Source organism: Leuresthes tenuis, unplaced genomic scaffold (genome assembly GCF_036924035.1).
Source record: "Leuresthes tenuis unplaced genomic scaffold, fLeuTen1.0.hap1 SCAF_2, whole genome shotgun sequence".
NCBI lineage: Eukaryota > Metazoa > Chordata > Actinopteri > Atheriniformes > Atherinopsidae > Leuresthes > Leuresthes tenuis.
This window is the reverse complement of record NW_027325356.1, coordinates 14,047,165-14,067,354: the sequence shown is the minus strand read 5'-3', so window position 1 is coordinate 14,067,354 and position 20,190 is coordinate 14,047,165. Positions and strand designations below refer to the sequence as shown.

Here is a 20,190-nt window from a genome sequence, read left to right as displayed (position 1 = left end):
GACGCCAGCACAGGATTTATTGTTTCTGTTTGTTTTCAGAGGTCAGACTCCTGAAACTTCAGAGCTCAACTTCCTCCAGAAAGCCCAGATGCTGGAGACATATGGAGTGGACCCACATCCATGCAAAGTAGTCTTTACAGACCTAGTTTACTAAATTAGAAATCGTATTTTTAAATTTTTCTAATTAATGCATAACATTTGTAAGAAAAGAAGTTTTACTTATTCTTTTTCTAATTAGGAATAGATAAATGTGTAAATCAAACAATGATTGTGTGCCTGTCAGGATGTGTCTGGGAACCCAGCATTTCTGGCTTTCACTCCTTTTGGATTCACTGTGTTGCAAGGGAACAGAAGGGTTCATTTCCTTAAATGGTGAGTACAGATGAACAAGCTCAACATGATTATCGTATCTGAATGTTGGATGCACATTTGTAAGCAGTATGTTACGCTTTGTGTGTATAAAGAATAACAAAAGTACTTGAGCTGTTTTAATTGAGGTTTGTAGGCGTTTGTGTATGCATTTCAGTAAGACTGAGGTCTGAACTTTGACTGGACAATTGCAACACCTTGATTCTTCTCTTTTGCATCCATTTTGTTGTAGATTAGCTGCCATCCATGTGTTCATTGTCTTGTTGATCCGATTTCAGGCAAGCTTTAGCTGTTAGACAGACTCTATGTTTGACTCTGGAATTCTTTGGTTTACAGAGGAGTTTGAGCTTATTTCAATGACTGCAAGGTGTTCAGGTCCTGAAAACAAGTGCAAAACAAGTGCAAATCATCAGCCATTCACCACTGTAATTGACAGTTGGTATGCTGTGTTTGGTTTTCGCCAAATGTGGGGCTGTGCATTATGTTCAAACATCTCCACTTTGGTGTCAGCAAATGTCCAAAGAAGTTATGTGGTTTGTTCAGCTGCTTTTTATAGAGAAAAGGATTTTTTCTTTCAACCCTTCTGAACAAGTCATACATTGTACAGTCATTAACTATAATAATTAACATGCTACCTGAGGCCTGTAGAGTCTGAGATGTAGTTTGGGGTTGTTTTGCAGTTTCTCTAAGCATTACACAATCTCACCTTGGGGGTGAACTTACTGGGACACCCACTTCTGGGAGGATTATCAGATGTCTTGAATGTTTTCCAGTTTTGTATCATCTTTCTCACTCTCAATGGTGGATTCCAGATTGGTTGGAAACTGCCATATAACCCTTCAGCAACAATTGCTTCTCTAAGATCATTGCTGATGTCTTTCCTCCTCTGCATTGTGTTAACGCACACCTGGATGCTACAGATCAGCAAATTGCCAAAATTCTGCTTGTATTGAGGTGTTCACGTTTGATGATCAATTAATCAAGTGATCAACAGCAACTAACTGCTGTTAGTTGTCTTAATTCTTGTGGAGGCAGTGAAGGTGTACTTATTTTTTCACTCACTGCTTCTTCATTTTGGCTTAGATACATACTTTCTTTTACATATGACTGTATTTTGTTGGCATTTCTTATTCAACATCAGCCACAATTAATACTTTGCTGTGTTAGTCCTTTGTCCATCTCTCACTTCTTTCTGGGTTTTTCTCTAATTCTCTGCGTTCTTACTTTATTTTGCCCTTCTTCGCGTGCTCTATCCATCTATATCTCAACCTCAGGGATGAAGTAACCAAACTCAAGTTCGAAGCAAAGACATTCCACATTTATGCAAATCAGAAAGAGGTATGTACGTTCATTATTAAAGCACTCTCTCCAAGGACATGAGAAGAAGCTCAGGAAGTTAAAGAGTTCAGCTTTGTATTACCCATAAAACACTGTCACATGAAGCCATGCACTCTATTCCTAATACAGAAGTAAACTGGTATTAATTCCAGAAAAAGTTGTTCTTTAAGTTAATCATCATCAATTGCTTTTCAATCACAAAGTAGTTTATTAAAGGCAGTGTTTAAGGGATAGTTGTTGCTCTACAGGTTAAGAGGAAAATTCTTGAGTGAAAAATGTTTTCATGACTTGAAAGCAACCATAAGAAATGGTTTTGAGGATGATATTAGCCTTTGCAAATGTTATTGTCTAACAATATTACTGAAGTATTGTTCATATGGAGAAACTCTGAAATATGAGTTAATGTGCTGGATCTGTTTCAGGACAGGAAGATCATACTGACTTACTTTGCACCTACACCAGAGGCCTGTAAGCATCTGTGGAAGTGTGGAGTTGAGAACCAGGCCTTCTATAAGTGAGTAACAGGACTTACAAGAGCCAACATGATAGATGAAATTTGATTTTTTTTTTTTTATGATTGTATATATGATTTCTCCCCTTATTCACTCACAGGTTGGAGAAGTCGAGTCAAGTCCGCACTGTGTCCAGTAGTAATCTCTTCTTTAAGGGTAGCCGTTTTAGATACAGGTATGAAATGCCATGAGTATGTTTAAGGCACAATATAAATGCATCACACAAAAAAGTTTCCGACACATTTCCATGACTAGTATCTGTGTGACTGTTTGCAGAGCTCTGGCTGTGTTGATTACAGATCGGTATATCATTTTCTTTTCTGCTTTCTCAGTGGAAAGGTTGCAAAAGAAGTAATGGAACAAAGTGCCAAAATAAAGAGAGACCCCCCTGAGATTCACAGGTCACCACTCTTGAGTTATTGTGCAGTGATAAAACTACATTTCTTAGGTTTGAAGGCGTTTGTGCACATTTGTTTGAGTGTGGGTTTATGTATGTGTGTTTTTTTGTCTTTGTATGTTTGTCCCAGGGCTGGCATGGTGCCCAGTAGGAGCTGTCCATCTATCACCCATGGCCCTCGTCTGACCAGTGTGCCCAGGACCCGGCGGAGAGCTGTGCACATCTCCATAATGGAAGGTAAAAAACACTTAAACGCCCCCCTACGCACAAACACAAGAGAGAGAGATAATTGGGAGGAGGGGATAAGAAAAGTTTTCACCAAGTTAAAGGAGTGAGTCTACAGACTTTCTGACAACACTTGGATTAGATGAGGTTCACAGAACTGGACCCAGACAGGCTGCATTGTGGGGCTTCAGCCTCTGTATATGTGCTACTGTGATATAAGGGTTCCTGCTTGACAAATATTTGTGCTACATTAGTATCTTGAAGTCATGAAAGTTAAAATTGTTTCTCTATATGCTCTTGAGACAAGAGCTTAAACTGTCAAGTAACAAAGCGCAGTTAGATATTTATCCCACACACACATTCACAATGGGAGATACACAGTCCTTCTATCAGGATCTTTTTTTAGGATCTGCTATGAATAATATGTTGCTAATATGATGTATGCTTTCAAATGTTTATGTATGATTTCAAATGTTTATCTAACTAACAATATAGCTATCAAATTTATGATCGGTTGTGTCCTCAGCTAACTGCAGATAGTGTTATGAGTCAGCATCATAATGTTCCAGTTGCTATTTTTCTAATATTGCTTGACGGTGAGAATATCCATGATTATGATAATCCAATATTCCATGTGTTTTTTTTTATCTTTATATTGTTGTTTAGTCCTTATTCAAACTTATTTTTGGGATGAGTCAGTGGGGTATGTTATTGTTGTAGAAATGCAATGGCTGCAACATTTGGTGCCACTTTAGTAAAAGAGACAAGAAAATTAGATTTGGTGGAAGTGGGCTTGTCTCAAGAGGCCCCCGACACAGCAGAATGACTTGCATGTATGATAGTTATGTCTCTGTTGCAAGCTATTTTTAATCTAACTAAGCTGACTGTTCGGTGTCATTTGTTGTGCTATGGATTGCACATTCACTCTCAACCAGTTATGATACATTGAACAGATGTTCTTTTATGGACAAAGTAGACATCAGTAAGTGCCTCTCCATATCGACAGCCTCCGTTGCTAAGTGTAAATCACTCTATCAGTATTTTCATTTCCATCTTTCTGTCTCTCAAGGATTTGTTTAAATCTAAAACACACAAACACACACTAAAGAGCACCTATCAGACACTGGCCTCAGGCATTGTTTTCTCATGAGAAAGTCTTCCTGTCAGTTTATAAAGGGCACTTACTGTGCCCTCACTCCTCCAACTAGCTATTAACCTTTTGACAATACTTCCACTGAGAGTTAGTTTGCTCTCAGCTGATCAAACTAACTAACTTTTTGCTAAGTCTATTTTCAATAACAGGGAACAAGTTACTTTGTCAAACTAGGCCTCCTCTTGTCGTTAACATTGAGTACAGGCTGGGATGTTGCACGCCAGTAATACAACAGTGACAAACAATCCCCCTATGTTTTGTCCTGTTGCTCTGTCTACCCTGGTATTTGAACATGGTAATAATATCTCAGCCTGAAAATAGCTCCTGCTGTCAGGGGTCGTGAGGACCAACAGCAGGGAGGAAGTGATGTTAACTGTGGCACAAGTGGACTGCATTTCTTAGCCTTGTCTTTCACTTGCTGTCCGTTGGCCTGCCAGTCTGTTTGAGCTGTTTCTCTGAGACTGAAGTGCTGCGTAGACAGCTGGCTGCAGTCAAAAGTAAAGACAAACAACAGGAGAATAAAGAAAGAAGAGGCAATTTGAAGACAGCCAGACTTGAAGAAAGAGATTGCCACAGGCGTGTCAAGGTTAAACTGGTGTCACCTGGTGAAGCTGAATCATGGTGAAGTGTCTAATCCAAATCAAGACCAAGGTGAATGTTCACTTGCGTATGATCAACCATTGTTATCGGGATGTGAAGGTGCGAGTGCTCTCTCTGGGACCCAGGCTTCTGGGTAAAGCTCTGGGAGTCCTACCACTCTTCCCAGCCCTCCCCGGAGGATCTTCCACTTCAGGCTCTGGTCCTGGGTCGGGACAGAGCTCCAGAACCCCCTCCAGGCTAGCTGTCCCACCCTCATTCCATGGTGGCAATCAGCCACAAGCCAGCTGCTCAGGTAAAAAAAAAAAAAAAGGCACTGGTTTTGTGACATTGTGATTACTGGGAGCAAATGTATGGATTATTGTGGGAAAGATCATTATAGTGGATGCTGGATATATGAAAAGCAGCCTGGACATTTTTCAAGCATTTTCTGAGCAGTAATAAATTGTGATTGAAGAACTTTCAGAGGTGAAATATAAAAGTAGTAAGGATGAAGTGAAAGTTAAGTGAGTCCTAAGAGGATACTGTTCTTTTTAGTTTAGTCTTGTTTAGTTAAACTAAACAAGAGTCTAAACAAGAGTCTAAACTAGACAAGAGTCTAAACAGGTTAAACTAGATATAATGCTGATAAGATATGAATTTAGGCAGTGATTTCAGGTGAGGATCCAGTGCTCAAGAAGTGTTTTTTATTCTAATTGTTGTTTTACAACCTATCATTTAATTAGAAAGACTTTTGATTTGTGTATCATGGACCAACACAAAATACTCTAATTTACAAGTTAGTTTTGCTATAAACCAATTGAATAAGATCTGGTGCTGCCAGTTATTGTCATCAGTCACGTAATTAGTTCAAGAAAGTCCACCTTTTTGCAATCTAAGTATCTCTGTCTATTGTCTCAGTACATATACTGTATATATACCTGTTATACAGTATGCAACACACCTAAGCAAGCAACATAGTGAAGAAGAAAGAGCTCTACTCTGAATGTCACTCAGAGCACCTTTATTATTTTTAGCCAATAAAACACAGACCACTAGAGCTAATAGACCAGGCAATAAGGACATGAATCAGAGGCGTGATATGGAAGCTCAAGAGAACTCTGAAATCAGAGATCGGAGTGTCTGCATGTGGAACCACAAAGCTGACCTTTATTGAAGAGTAACCTGAAAGAATCTACTTGCGCACAAGTCAGACTTCAGAGTAAATTACGAGCTTAGCTTATATATCTGTCTCAGAAATATCTTAGCTACGTATAGGTTACTCTAAGTTGTGGTTTTTTTTTTATCTGTTTTTGGTCCTTTATTTTTGCTCTGTTGTGGAAAAGATAAAAGTCAAAGAGGACAAAGATGTTCTTTGTAATTAAGTGAAACAAAGTGTTAAAAGTGTCCCATTAAGTTTTTATATCATTGATTTTGATCAGTGCTTCTTTGTGCTTTCTTTTTTTTGGTGCTTCGTCCTCTTTGATGTGAATCACTTGTTGTCAGCCCTCGAATGTTGTTTGCTGTACACAGACAGAATCCATCCAGATTGCAGGAGCTGGAACAGTTCTGTCTTGAGAGCTGGACAAAAATCCCTGTGGCTGCAAGTGCCTGACTAATAGAGGTTGAGTGAAGCTGTTTTACCACAAATTATTTGCAAAACAATTTAAATCTTTTCTATTAAGTGTTTTAACAGAGAGGTTTACAGTATATGTACAAGTTTATTCAGTTTGCATCGCTGGCTAATGAACATGGTAAGAATTTTCCTCTTAAATCTCCTCTTTGATCTATTGTAACTGGCTTAGAAGCAGACCGTTATCAATCAGAAAATACTGCAGCTGTTAACAGAATTGCTGTTTATGTAAGCCTGTGCCACCTACATTTGTTGACTTATCATCACAGAAAGATATAGCCACTAATCATTGCCATAACAACAACTTTACCGAATGTCACATTTTCAAACCCAGGCAGCTCCAACTAAGTGCCAGGGTTGTGTATTTGGGGAGTTTTTGAGTTGGCAGTGACTTCATACATCTAAAGAAATGCTCTTCATCATTTGTCCCCTTGAAGGAATTCCTCTGTCTATTGAACTGGATCGTAGTTGATTGCATTAGAGAAAATTGTACTTTGATACCAAATCTATTTTGGCTTACATTAGATGATACTGTAAAAATGTTAAAAGGGTGTGTGTGTGGGGGGGGGGGGGGGTTATTGATTGGGTTCCACCGAAGTTTCCTTTTCACTGGACTCTGTATCAAGTGAGCTGCAAAATAGAAAGATGTGAAGGGATTATTTTTTTAAGCATCTCACCTTTACTTGTAGGTCCAACTTTTACATAGAACTGTGTGTTTATGTGGTATCAGAGTATATTATTGTATTATATTATGCTTCACATCACATTCTCATGAAGGATTTATTTTGATATAGCTGATTAAGAAAGTCTCTTTAAATTAGGTATAAATGGCCACTTGGACTAAAGAATCAAAGTTTACTGCAGCTTCACGAAACTATTTTTTTGGTCATGATTTAAGAATTAATGTGCTCTAATCTGTTATCAGACTGCTTTTGTTGTTAAAAATCTCTCACATGAAACCTAACAAGTTAATTGGATCCCTAAGGTACCAGTATTGTGGTAATATTGCAACTAGCTCCATGATATTGTACTATTAATGTAATATTAATAATAAATGTTGCATCTTTGTTTTCAGGTTTGGAGTCTCTTCGAGACAGTGCCCACTCCACGCCTGTGCGCTCTGTCTCCCATGGTGACTCCTTCATGCCTTCCAGGGGCCAGATGGTGGATGGCAGCGAGGCAAGTACGTCAGCAGTGATCTCTGATGAGGCCTACAGCCCCTCAGACAGCATGCTGCCTACACCTGTGGCAGAGCATGGGATGGAGATGCCTCTGGCTCGTCACCTCAATGGCGCACCATGCAGCATCGATGAGGAGAAGGAGTCAGAGGCACGAGCATTAAAGGAGGGGCAGGCAGCAGAGTTTGGACCCAGAAGGAGAGCGCTGGGTGTGGTCAGAAGCAGGCCGTCACCACCTAGTGATGTAGAGGAGCTCAACAAGTTCATCCTCAGCGTGTTGCGCCTGTTCCTGGTTACCATCGGACTGCTGTTCGCCCTTCTGCTGCTCCTCATCATGCTAACCGAGTCAGATCTGGACATTGCCTTTCTGAGAGACATCCGCAAGACGCCTGAGTTCCAGCAGTTCCACTTTGAATATTTCTGCCCTCTGCGGCGCTGGTTCGCCTGTAAGCTACGGTGGATGGGAGGTTTCCTCGTCAGCAAGTGAGGTGAAGAGAATAACCAGACTGAATGCTTCAATACGGGCCTCCACTGATGATGATGGGATATGTATAATAGACAGATTGGGAGATGGGTGGAGGAGGAAAAAGATGACAGCCTTGTTAATAATATCAGCTTGGCTTCTCCCAGAAAAGGAGTTTCTGTCACAAGTCACGGACTGCCGTGGTAATAATGTGTGACTATCACTATAAAGAAAAGAAATCACATTTTACTTTAGGAATTCAGGTCATCTCAAGGTATTTTATTTTTACATGAAGTCACAGTTACAGGGTTTAATTGAAACACTGAACCAACTCTGATATACATCATTATTCAAGCAGAGATCATAGTTGCCTTTATTTTTCTATTAATTTATATGTTGTAACATTACCGTAAGACAGAGTGACCTGAATTTAAGGTGAGTGTTGCAGGGAGAGAGTTTAAGTAAAGTTCTGAGAGAAGATAAAGAGAGGGACGACCTAGGTATAGAATCAGAGCAAACATTGGCATTTATGATGTTTAAACTTGACTATGGTCACTGTTAGGAGATGGCTACGTTGGTTGGGGTTAAAGGAAAGTGTGAGACGGACAAGTAAGCGATACATTCTGAATGCGGATGAGTCTGATCATCTTTGAAAATAGTATTGTTTTATACAGTTTTAAAGCAGGTGCAAATACACTTTATACACTTTCCTGAACTCTGCAGATGTGGTATGAAATCTGCATCTGGTATTCGAATTTCAACAACTGCTAAAAATTAGCTGCAATAGCTTTATGACACATGCGTGATGTAGGGGCTGCCCTGTAAGTGGGTTTGATGTTCATTTTTGTTGTAAGTTATCTTTGTGGTCAAACTTCTGTTAGGTATTTTCACATGACCCTGTTTGTCCAGACACTTAAGGACTAATTAAGCTGGTAAGGATTTAGTCATGTGAAAACAAAAGTACATCCTCTTATTAATCCAAAGCTTTACATATCGGGATAAAATCATAAGAAAATTAGGTAAATGCAACCTCAGATGTACAATAGTGCATGACTAAGATAAACTGTGTGAAAAACTAAATGCATACTCATTGCTTTTATAAGTACTAAGGAGCAGTTAGGTGCTGCTAATCAAATGCACTTTATATATATCTGAATATCTTGCAGGATTTTTCTTTTTGACACACTCAACCTCAGTCTTGAGACAGACGTTCAGTGTCAAGTAATAAGCACATGGATAATTAGAATATGGTTGGACAGCATTAGGAAGCTATTTCTCAACTGTATGGAGGAGTAAAAGTGCCAAAATTGAATAAATAAATACATCATAAAATAATTACTTAAGTGTGCCATTAATTCATTCAAGTACCAATTAATTTTATGTAAAAAACATATAATTATTTCACTATTCAATTAATTATTTCATGGTCCTTGTGTTGCAGTGCAGCATTAGTTTATTTTATCTGTCAAACTCGCCCATCAAGGTCACTGACAACATGATATGGTTGTAGATATGGTTCTACAAGAGAGTGTTATTCATTAGATTTACTTGGTTCATACATTTTGGTTTAGTTTTTGCTAAATAAACCATGATAATGAGTAATATGTCATGTATTGCTGTTCATCTGAGGTTGTAGCCAGTGTTAACACCTGTTAAGGACAGGATTTTTTATTTTATTTATCATGTCCTGATACAGAAAACAAACCTTAGAATGGAGAGGGGATGTACTTTTTTCACAGCTCTAAGTAAGCAATGGAGGTTATAGGTTTACTGTTTATTAAATAGCAGCCTAATAATGATAGTAACTGCAATCAATTCTCGTGTGTGAGGAGTAGTTGTCACTTTGTTGGATTTACTTTTACTGTAGTTGTAAAAGTAATGGGACAATGTGAGCTAGCGCTGTAGTAGTTGTCAAGTGTTTGGTTTGTTCTTTAACCCTCGCAGTCAGTAGAAAGGAGTCACCTTGATGTGCAATACTGTTATCATGAATATAAAAGACAAAAATAATTTCCATTATGGTAAATTTGACTTTGTTTTAACTTGTGAAATTCTAAAATTAGTGCTAATTTCCCAGGCTGTATGCTGTTGTTCAGAGTTCATTTTCAGTCCCTTTTCCAGTGATTCATTAAACTGTTTTCAGATGTCTGCATTTATCCGGAAAGGCTAACTTTTAAGTCATTTTTCCATTTTGTACAAGATTTTTAAACAAAATCTTCATTGTGACTTTAACGTGTTTGAGTCATTGTTTTTTATAGCGGCTATGTGGTTTTCGGCCCTGACTCACCTATAAGAGAGCTCAAGATAAGTTATGTTCACCTTCTGTACTGCAAAACTTCCATCACCACACCTACCAAAGAAACCTCTGTTGTCTCATACGTTAGCGTGTTTGCATCAACAGATGGAAACTGTTAGTCTGCTGTCCTTCTTCAGCCTTATTACTTGTACTTTACAAGCTAGCCTACCACGTGTCTTTGAACAACAGAAATAATTCCAAACATTTCTGTTGAGTATTTGTCTTCTCTTCAACGATGTGAACCAACGAAGTGGTTGCTCAGGATAAATGCCAGTGGTAATCAGCAGATATATACATTATATCGAAAGATTTTGGTTGCATAGGTACTTGTAGGTAGTAAGGAAGGGTACTGTATTTATATTATTCACCTTATTTTAATGATATTAAAATCTTTCCTGAAAGAAATTCTCAGCTTTAAAGTGAACACAGAAAGCATGACTTTGAGAGTCCCTGCAGTGTTAAATAAGAATCTTTAAATGCTGATTTTATTTTTGCACAGGGTAGAAAACACCACAAGTATTAATAATTCAAGTTTTACCTCCTTTAGTTCAAGGTTGTATAAGGAAGAGAAATAGTGACTAATATATTTTCATCTCATTAAAATATATATATCTATCTATATATATATAGATATATATATATATTGGCATTACTTTCCAAAAGTCACAAATTACTTATGCTTTAGTTCAGGTAATACTCTGTTGTTTTTGATCAGTGTTGGGTCATCATAAAAAAAAGTCAAGGCAGACACTTTTTATCTTGTGTTCATGTGTAATAATAATTAAAAAAAAATGTTTAAATTACAACTGCGCAATATACAGTGTACTTCAGATTATGTCATGATCAGATATTACCATGAACTGTCAACTGATGTTTGTCTCAGTCCTGAAGAAGTGCAACAGTCCTGTCACAAAAACTGCCTGTAGATGCATGTGTGAAAGGAATTGTGGCCCCTGTTCCTGAGGACATTTATCGAACCCTCGTGTGTTATTTTTTTGACTGAATTCATAAAACTGATTCGATACTAAATCTCATGTTTGTCAGCAGATTTACCACAGCACACTCAGAACTTGGCTTTGGAGCAAGTTTTATGACAATGAAAATGAAACCGATAACTTTAGCCAATCACGACATCAACAGCAGAAGTAGCATTTTTCTACAACCTGGATCTCAGTTGGTGCAATTTAGTTCTATACATGCATTTTTGTTCGTCTGTTTTATCAAACTATAAGTGATACAGGCATGACAGGTTCTCTTACAAGCAGCTCTCATTTTCATTTGACTGAGTCATGTCAACAGGAACAAGGCCTCAGACGTGTTCTCACCGTAAACTTCCTTCCTGTACCAAGGCCCTGCACATGGCAATGTCTCTGTAAGCATGTGTTCTGCTTTTATTACCTCCAGCCCAGACTGCTTATTTCCAATCACTGATTTAAGACTGGTGTAATCTATGAATAAATATTATCTATTCTTTACATTTGACTGATAGTCTGGTTTCAAAGGCACAGAGGAAGAAACAAGCAAAAGGCACAAAGTTTGAAAGACATTAAAGAGTGTGACCTACATGGCAGTTGAAAACAATAAAGCCAATGCAATTATGTCACGCTGCTGCCATCTACAGGTGACGATGATATTATCAATGAGGATGTAAACGGAACTTAAATATTTAATATAAGAAAAATATTTATTCTGTTTGTTTCAGAAGCCACAAATATATGTATATATAAAAAGAGTCTAACACAACTTTACAAAGAGGTACTTTTTGCCCTTTAACTATGAAACGTACAAACTTTACATAAAGGAACCCAAAGTTCTTCAGTTCTGCAAGTCATTTTGAGTAAAACATGTTCAAACACTTGTATATTGACCCATTACTTAAGCAGCATGTATCAAGGTTTCCTCTAAATGATTAAAAAAACTAAAGTAGACTCAACTTCAAAAGGAATGTATAAGACTGTTGCATTTAAATTTCAAAGTGGTCACCTCTGCTCGGAAATACACGTGTTTGAGATTAAACTATCTACCTTAAAACAAAAGCAAACACACCGATTTGATAAACAGCAAGTATAAAACATGAGTATTTTCTTTTTTCCCCTCTTTTAAAACACACGCTGCATTAAATCCTGAGACTTGCATGGAAAAAGAGTTGAAAGCATTCCAGCTGGACATTTGTCTAGCACACCTACTCCCTGACAGACTAAATTCAGCAATAAACGTATAGGTTTGTTGCAAATGAAACAGAAAATTCTTATACTTGACTGATACTTTGTCACCCTACAGCACATGAAAGTTTATAATTCAACCAAGTGTAACTTCTAAGAAAATAACATACTGTATGTTACTTGTTATAGTGTGACCATGCATTAAAGCCATAGAGACGCAGAGGAAGCAAACAAGAGATTATATTATCCAACAGTAAGAAATCTCTACACATTCAGGGCTGCATACCCCAAACTAAGGCCACGATATTCCCTAGCTTGTTCTAACCTGCTGAATCCAGCCAGGGATGCTGGTAAAATTCTGTGGTCTTCAGTTCAACTGGAGAAAACATGCAGGCGGCCTGATGAATTGCCGCCCAGCAGGGCATTCCTTGTGGGGTGAAAAGCAGTGACGGACAGCACTGTGCTAAGGTTCTCGTTGTCCATAAAGGAGTGCAGGGGTTGGCCGCTTTCGTGAAACACCTGCACCCTCCGAGGCCTCATCATGCTCCCCACAACAAAGCAGTCTTCCTGTTTGGGGTCCCACACTGCTGATAACTTAGACAGCCAGCGACCTGTATGCATGTCATGTCTGCAAATGCAAGTTGAAAGAGAAAAAAAAAAAGAAAGAAATCATGTTGAAACCAAGTTCAAATGACACAGTTCTCAAAAGAGAAAAGAACAAAAACAGCAAGTGATCCCAATATAAGTTAAGAGTTAAATCGCAGGACTATATTGTACCCAATGGATGTCAGCAAGGGAGATTTACTGGTCATGGCAGATGTGTCGTATATCCTGTCAAGTTCAAAGAAACAGAAATTAAGGGAGTCTTTTTCAATGATTACTGAAATGATTACACCATCTACTTAAAAGTGCAGTGCTGGCTTCACCTTATGTGGTTATCCATACTGGAGGTGAGAACCCTGTTCCCACTAGATGGGGAAAAATAAGCACTGGTTATGCTTAAAGAGTGACCATGCAGCTGAGAGACTGCTTGGCTTTTGGTCTTCTTCAGGCACCGGCTGTCATAAATACTCACTAGCCTGCAGATGAGATCAAGACATAGATTTAATAACCTCAAAAAGACAGAATCACACTTAATGGTAAATGGAAAAGGGAATAAGTCGGTATTCAGCCATACCTGCTTTCTGCCACTGCAAAGTACTGCATCTGGAGAGGATGGACGCTAACACAGCGCAAAGTCTTTGGGTCCAGTGAGTGGAGGGACTCATGCGAGTTTCTTCAGAGAAATCAAACAATGTTTTTATAAAAAAAAAAAAGAATATTAAGATACAACTGCCCAAAGCCCATTTAATACTTTATTTTTCATCAGTTCAAGACATAAGTAACACCTCACCCTGGGGTCCGCCTATCAACGATGGAAACCTCTCCATACCAGTTCCCCACCACAAGTGTTGAGCAGTCATGTGACATGAAGGCGAAAGTTTTCAGGCCATCGTCAATATCATACACCTGAAAGAATGAACAAACCTCTTCATGTGTCAATTCTGGAAGGAACAGATACATCTCGACCAAAGAAAGAGGGCATTTGGCACAATTTTAACAAGCGTTAACAAGTCAAAAGGTATTACATTATCAAAGACCGCCTTCTCGACGTCCATACAGCGCAGAGAGCCGTCATAGCTGAGGCTGAGCAGCTCCGTGGGCCGAGCCCTGGAAAACGCCATGCAGCCCACCGGACGAGTGTGAGGCTCAAAGAGCAGAACGCCGTCATGGCCCCAATCTCCACCCTGAAACAAACACGTTTAATCAGTAATATTAAATTCGTCTAAGCTGATACAAAAACATGAAACTGACACGGCGTGAAGATCTGCTGCGACGAGATTGTTTAAAGGACATTTTCTGTCCTTCAGCGGTCAAACGCCAAACTATCGCCGGGGCAAAGAAAACTCACCAAGTTCCAGAGTCCCACTTTTCCCCACTTGTCTCCTGCAGCCATCAACAAGCTGCTGCTGCAGGGGTGGAATGCTGCAGAGAAGATGCGATCCTTCACCACTTTGACCACTTTATCTTCAGTTATCCTCATGTTCTTCAGCGCGGAGCGATACCTGTGTTCCGACATCAGTGTAGATCTTAGTGAAATTAGCAACAAGCTTGTTGGTTATGCTGAAAAGAGCTGTAGCATCTTTGTGTGCTTAAAGAAAATGAAAACAAAAATCCTTACTCTTTCAAGTCAAGTTCCATCTTTCTTGCTTTTGTGTCCTGTGGAAAGAGGAAGAGGTTCATGAAAAACTCAATTTTGAACAATTACACTGAAATTTCCATCTTTGTCAACCTTTTCTAAGTAAGGCCTCTCCAAAATACCTCCAATTCCCTCCCTCTTCTTTCCTTTTCTTTTTACATTCTAAGTTTGTGGGTTGGTGCAGCAAACAGGGCAGGAAACGAAGCACGAATCAGAGATGTAACGAGTGCACACTGTGGTGAGCTGGAGAAAAGTAACTCTTACCTCAGAGCAGAGCTCAAGAAGTTGCGAGGGCAGCTTGAAACCCTCTTCCATGTTAACTGGATCCATGGGCAGAGGGCCATCGGGCTTCTTTACATGTGTATACTTGAAAATGAAATTGTGAAAAATGAGTAAGAGGGGAAACAACAGAAGCCCAGAAAAGAAAACCGAGACAGGCTAAAACAGTCAGAACTTTACCGACGTACGATTAGATCTATGAGTTGGTACCTGTTCATAGATGAGTGTCCCCTTGGGTTCCGGGGGAAGAGTCAGCGTCTCTGCCTCTTTATTTTGAAGGCGGAGGGATTTGCGAGCTGGCAGCACTTCTTTAACAGCAGCCTGCGGCCTGCAAACACAATAATAGATTGGCAAAAAGTAAACAGTTTGCCCCATTTTTTTAATTGAAACATTAATTTGTCATTGAGAAGTAAGATCCTCCTGACAAATTAAATAAAAGACTAAACTAACTGCATCTGCTTCCACCAAGTGTTACTCAGCTCCTAAATATTGATAACTGAGCTCAGGGGTGAGTATCAACAGATAAGTAGCTGACTGTACCTCAGACCCTTCTGCGACGGCTTCCGTCGAGACAGCTGCTTCACGTCTTCAGTTGCCTTTTGACGTAGAAAAACAGAATAATCGATACCCGTCCCGTCTTTTCAGTCAGCATGAGAAACAAACGATTCTGGCTGCGAGTTGGTCATACTGCATTGAGAGCACACATGCGCAATAATACCTGGAGCAAATTAATAGAAGACAGAAAAGCTTGGTTCTGTCGGATGTTCTCCAGGCGCTCCAGTTCATAGGCAGAAAGCCCTCCGGATCCATCCTGTTATGTAAAGATAACACACAGATGTGTGAGAAGGCATGTTGGTGCAGGGACACACACAGCCTCGGGCTAGTTGCAAAACAATGGAGTGATTTTGTGCTTACAGACATATGTTCCACATCACTGTTCTCAACGTCCTCCTCATCCTTTGGTCTCTTGTTCTGGCCGTCTTCTTCTATATGATCTTTAGATTTCTATTTAGAGCAATGACAATCAACCCATTAACAAACACAGCAATGAAGCACAAAGCAAAGCGACCTGCTCCCCAGTGGCATCGTTTGTATGCGTTCTTGTAAGCCTCTCCTACCCTTTTCTTCTTGGCTGTTCCGTCTGTTGGGTCTGGGGAGTACATGAGGCGTTTGGGTCCCAGAGCGCTCCGAGAGGACCGCCGGACAGTTTCCTCTTTGGGATTCTCGGGAGTCACGTCCTGCCAGGTGAGCATCGTTAATTATTAACAACTGGCCGCTCATACTTTCCCACAGAAGTCACAACACAATCTGCACTTATTACAAATCTTGTGTATAACTGTTACATCATCTTCAGGTAGCTTCCAGACTTAGCTAATGTTAATTAGATTCTGTAGCTGAGTTTTACACACACAAAAAAAGTGAGATTGAGGGAGCAAACCGTCACCGTACCTTCACAACAGCTTCTCGTTTGATTCGTCTTGTCGCCATTTCGGTAATTATCTGTACCTATTTGAGAGAAATGCGGACGATGCACGTGAACCGTACTGCTGCCAACGCTATTCCTCTAGTAATTGTAGGGGAAATATTGGCGCCACATTGAAGAAATGTTTTGTAACAAGTCCTGGCCATCTGTGTTGCGAAACACAATTCTCTTAGCTCATTGGTTGGTACCTAAACGTGATCAGAATAAAGGGGCTGTGCCCCGAAGCCAACAGCCAATGAACGCTTTCCAATTTGATGACCATCCTAACGCCAGCCTCATCCTCTGCTGGTAGAATGTCGCCACCTTATGGCAGAACTAATTATTAGCAGTTACACCGAAGTGAAAATAATTTGGCTCACAAATTAAGGGTTATTCAAGCATGATATCAGCCAACAAATACAGTTGACTGTCTCAAACACAGCTATCTTCATGCACAGTTAAAATTAGAACAACAGTCCAAAATCATAGGCAGAGTTATAGAACATATATATGTGTGTGTGTGTGTGTGTGTGTATACTCTATAGCTCTGATTATAGGGTGAAAATGTTGACAAAAATTACAATTGATTGACATTGGACGGAACACCTTAATGGGCCCTTTTTAAATGAGCATATGCAAGGTTTTTTGAATCCAAGCAGAAACACAGAAGAAGGTCGTTTAGATCTTTACATAACTTTAACAATTTTCTACACAATTGGAAATGGCACTTATAAAAACCAAGTGCATGACTCACGGCTACCAAACATTATCACACTGGTCAAGTAAGAGGCCTCCTGCAAACCTTTCACGTCACATACATCTGTGAATCTGGCCTTTTATCCGACTTTACTGTTGATACTGTAGTTTGTATTCTGTTGCCTCAGAGTCCACATTTCTTTACAGATACAATGATCAGTGAATGTATCAAAGAGCTCAAAGGCACCCATATTGTTAACAGAAGAAACAAACAAAAAGAAATCTAAGCTTTCCACAAAGTTAAACACCCACAATACATTGATGAGAAAGACAGTCATGAGTAGAGTGAGACATTAAAAGAAAACAGGCAGGGGTGGAGCAGCTTATTTAATAAACCCTGTAGGGCCATTTGAAAAACTGTTTTCTTCCTGAAATACAATGTAATTAAAATAAAAATTCATGACAAGTAATCGAGCATCTCTCTCTGAATCCCCTGTTAGAGTACAGACACAGATCTGATGTATTTTTAAGAGTGCTGTCGTAAACTACATTGCACAACACAAACTGCCTAAAGCTCCATCATAACAGCAGCCCTGTGCAGTTCACATTTTTCTTGCACATGTTTACACTCGTTTACAGGCAGTTAATTAAAACCCAAATGCAATGCATTTATGCACCTGCGCATATATTACCTAATGGAAGGTCATAGCTAAATACACAAAATTCTGCCTTGTATGTAGCTCTCTGTCGCTCTATTAATGTGAAACCTTTGCTCTTTTATATGATGTATAATTGTGTTTATGATAGTGCTTTATTTGATTACAGTTCTGGACACAAATTAATCTATTTTGTCTTTGACATAAAATGTTAATAATCAGCATCAAACGTTATGATAATAATGTGGAAAAATCAAACCTTCAAAGTCAGTATAGATCCTTTAATGAGACCTTTAATGGCTTTGAATCAAATGTTCCCACTGTGCACTCCTTGGATCAAAAAGTATCTGACATAATAAAAGCAGAAGATGTGAGTGATACTTGAAAAAGTCCTCTTATTGAAATACACACACACATACACTATATTTACCTGTCGTTTCCCCAGGCTCTTCCCCAAGAGTTCTTCCCAATCCAATACGGAGTGCCGTTTTTATCGGTGCCGTAACCCACAGCCAGAACTGCATGATTCACACTGTCTGCTGTGTTCTTACACTGGGTGCTAAACAGATAAAACTGGATCAATAGAGCACAAATCTTTTCTGGGATGAGTGGGCTGGATGCCTTTTTCTGCAAGACACTAATCTCGACTATGCAAAATGTGTTGTGTATGTTTTTGCAGATTTTTTTGTGCATTTTTATCTTATAGATCGAAACTTGCTATTACACATACGGAAGATTTTTCATTTGGACTGAAGTCTAAAAGAAGTGCTATATTTTCATGTAGGTGCAAGCAGATTTTGAAGTGGATCCAACTAAATATCTATTCACCCCATATTTCGCTGGTAGCATCACTTATTCCACAATATTCCTCCCATTACTCCCAGAAAGTCCATTACTATATTATAAACATTTCCAAAAGTTGAAAAGAAACAAAAAGCAGCCACAGTCCAACAGCTCCGACCATGTCTGACGTGCACAACAAAAGAGTCATCTCACCTGGAGTAAACGCCTTCTTTGTAGTGCTTGAAGTCGAAGGTGATGGGGTTGAGCCTGGCCACAGCATCAACCATGGCCTTTTCGTCATACTGTGAATGAACAACTTTAAGTTTAATGAGACTTTTAGTTGTTTTGGGTTATTATTATGACGAATATTCCCTTTGATCCTGTCTGTGTTTTAAGCATCTGTTATCTTGGCCAGACCTTCAGAATTCCTTGGTTCTTCTCCAGCTGGAAGTCCTATTACCATGGTCTACCAAGGTACGACACTGACCACTCACATGCACTTCACACATATCCTTTGAATGCATTTGTAGGAAAAGTGTTAATCAGATAGCATTTAAACTAATTAGTCTAAGAAAAAATAGCACCAAAGTACCTCCTAATAACGCAAGCAGCAATGACACAGTTAACTGTGGTTTCTTTTAGCCTTGTTAGCCAGCAGTAATTTGCTAAAGAAGACTAACATAACACCACATTGCAGCTACTCTTGTTGCTCTGTGTGTTTTTACTCCCACATGCTCATGCTTGTTATGTTAACAACTTCTTGGACAAAAGCAGCAGCGAGTCTCGGCTCAAAGTGGCAGGCGTCGTCTTAAAAGAAGAAAGACTAAACTTAATAATTTAAACATTGCACGTTGTGAGGCTGAGGTTAGTGGAGAAGTGTACTTTACTTGTGAAGGAGTGATTCCCAGCATTATGGAGGTCAATTATCTTCTTATTCTCAGTGAATACAGAGAGACGCTTGTAATATTCCAGGATGTCATACATTTTGTTGTGCTGCACATCAAAAACAGAAAGGAAATAGTGCTTCCAAAGTAAGAAACATTATCCAGCTATGCAAAATTACACAATTTCTAGGATAATAAAATATCAAATCTGAGTCATTTTGACACTGTAATATGCAGTTACCTGTGACATCCACTGTTTGAAATTATATTCTTCTAATGGGACACAGACCAAAGGCATTTGTAAATCAAATATTTACTGACACTGGAACCATTTATGACATAGAAAGTCAGCTCAGTACATGTACTGAACTAGATATAAATAAAAGTTTCAATTTTGGTATTTCTAGTGCCACATCTTTACAGGTCAGGTCAGGTAATTTATTTATTTATTTATTTATTTGTATGTAGCGATTGCTTCTCAGTCGTCATTTTAAAACTAGAAAGAGATCTAAAGATTAAACCATTTGTTAGGCTTGTAGAAAAAAAATTGCTGAATATCTTCATCAGTAAAATGATTTTGAGCCAACGCTTACACGAGGGCATGTTTTACTCAACATTTTCCAAATTAAATGATGGACCTGAATACTCACTACTTTTCAGGATAGAAAAATAGACTCATTAGAATTTTGGCTGCGACTTTTGTTGAGCATTTAGCATTCAAACATGAGCAAAAAACAAATGGGGAAAGAAAACACAAAAGAGAAAGCTTACCCTCCAGTGAGATTAAAGATGCTAAATGGACAAAACTTAAAGTGGCTGTAATGAGCCACCAAAGGCTAAGAGCCATACTTCCCACTGCAGACTCCAACAAGCTTTGAGGGGGTAAAATGAC

The 20,190-nt window shown here is 39.1% G+C and overlaps 2 protein-coding genes across 2 annotated transcripts in view; one reads left to right on the top strand and one right to left on the bottom strand.

The window, feature by feature from the left end:
* LOC140301691 (FERM domain-containing protein 5-like) overlaps positions 1 to 11,612 on the top strand; it is a 61,508-nt gene extending 49,896 nt beyond the window's left edge. Inside the window, exons 7-14 of the mRNA XM_072380278.1 lie at positions 40 to 127; positions 284 to 372; positions 1,644 to 1,707; positions 2,130 to 2,221; positions 2,320 to 2,394; positions 2,552 to 2,620; positions 2,747 to 2,853; positions 7,279 to 11,612. Of these exons, the coding sequence (XP_072236379.1) occupies positions 40 to 127; positions 284 to 372; positions 1,644 to 1,707; positions 2,130 to 2,221; positions 2,320 to 2,394; positions 2,552 to 2,620; positions 2,747 to 2,853; positions 7,279 to 7,868 (1,174 nt within the window). The 3' untranslated portion in view covers positions 7,869 to 11,612. The remainder of the gene's footprint in view (positions 1 to 39; positions 128 to 283; positions 373 to 1,643; positions 1,708 to 2,129; positions 2,222 to 2,319; positions 2,395 to 2,551; positions 2,621 to 2,746; positions 2,854 to 7,278) is intronic.
* A 214-nt stretch (positions 11,613 to 11,826) lies between these two features.
* wdr76 (WD repeat domain 76) lies at positions 11,827 to 16,470 on the bottom strand. The gene is made up of 15 exons (XM_072380279.1): positions 16,267 to 16,470; positions 15,936 to 16,055; positions 15,733 to 15,822; positions 15,536 to 15,628; positions 15,358 to 15,413; positions 15,028 to 15,145; positions 14,803 to 14,904; positions 14,521 to 14,558; positions 14,251 to 14,404; positions 13,928 to 14,086; positions 13,693 to 13,808; positions 13,477 to 13,575; positions 13,226 to 13,378; positions 13,077 to 13,130; positions 11,827 to 12,927 (listed from the first exon to the last, which is right to left on the bottom strand). Exons 1-15 carry the CDS (start codon positions 16,303 to 16,305, stop codon positions 12,672 to 12,674), a joined length of 1,647 nt encoding a protein of 548 aa, XP_072236380.1. The 5' UTR covers positions 16,306 to 16,470; the 3' UTR covers positions 11,827 to 12,671.
* Positions 16,471 to 20,190: the final 3,720 nt, after the last annotated feature.

What these genes read in the sequence shown, in the direction of transcription:
- wdr76 (XM_072380279.1), bottom strand. Translation starts at nt 16,305, where the DNA reads ATGGCGACAAGACGAATCAAACGAGAAGCTGTTGTGAAG. An exon ending in ATGGAACTTGACTTGAAAGA is followed by an intron (nt 14,405 to 14,520) that starts GTAAGGATTTTT and finishes GTCGGAACACAG; the next exon opens with GTATCGCTCCGCGCTGAAGA. An exon ending in CCCTTGCTGACATCCATTGG is followed by an intron (nt 12,928 to 13,076) that starts GTACAATATAGT and finishes TTGCATTTGCAG; the next exon opens with ACATGACATGCATACAGGTC.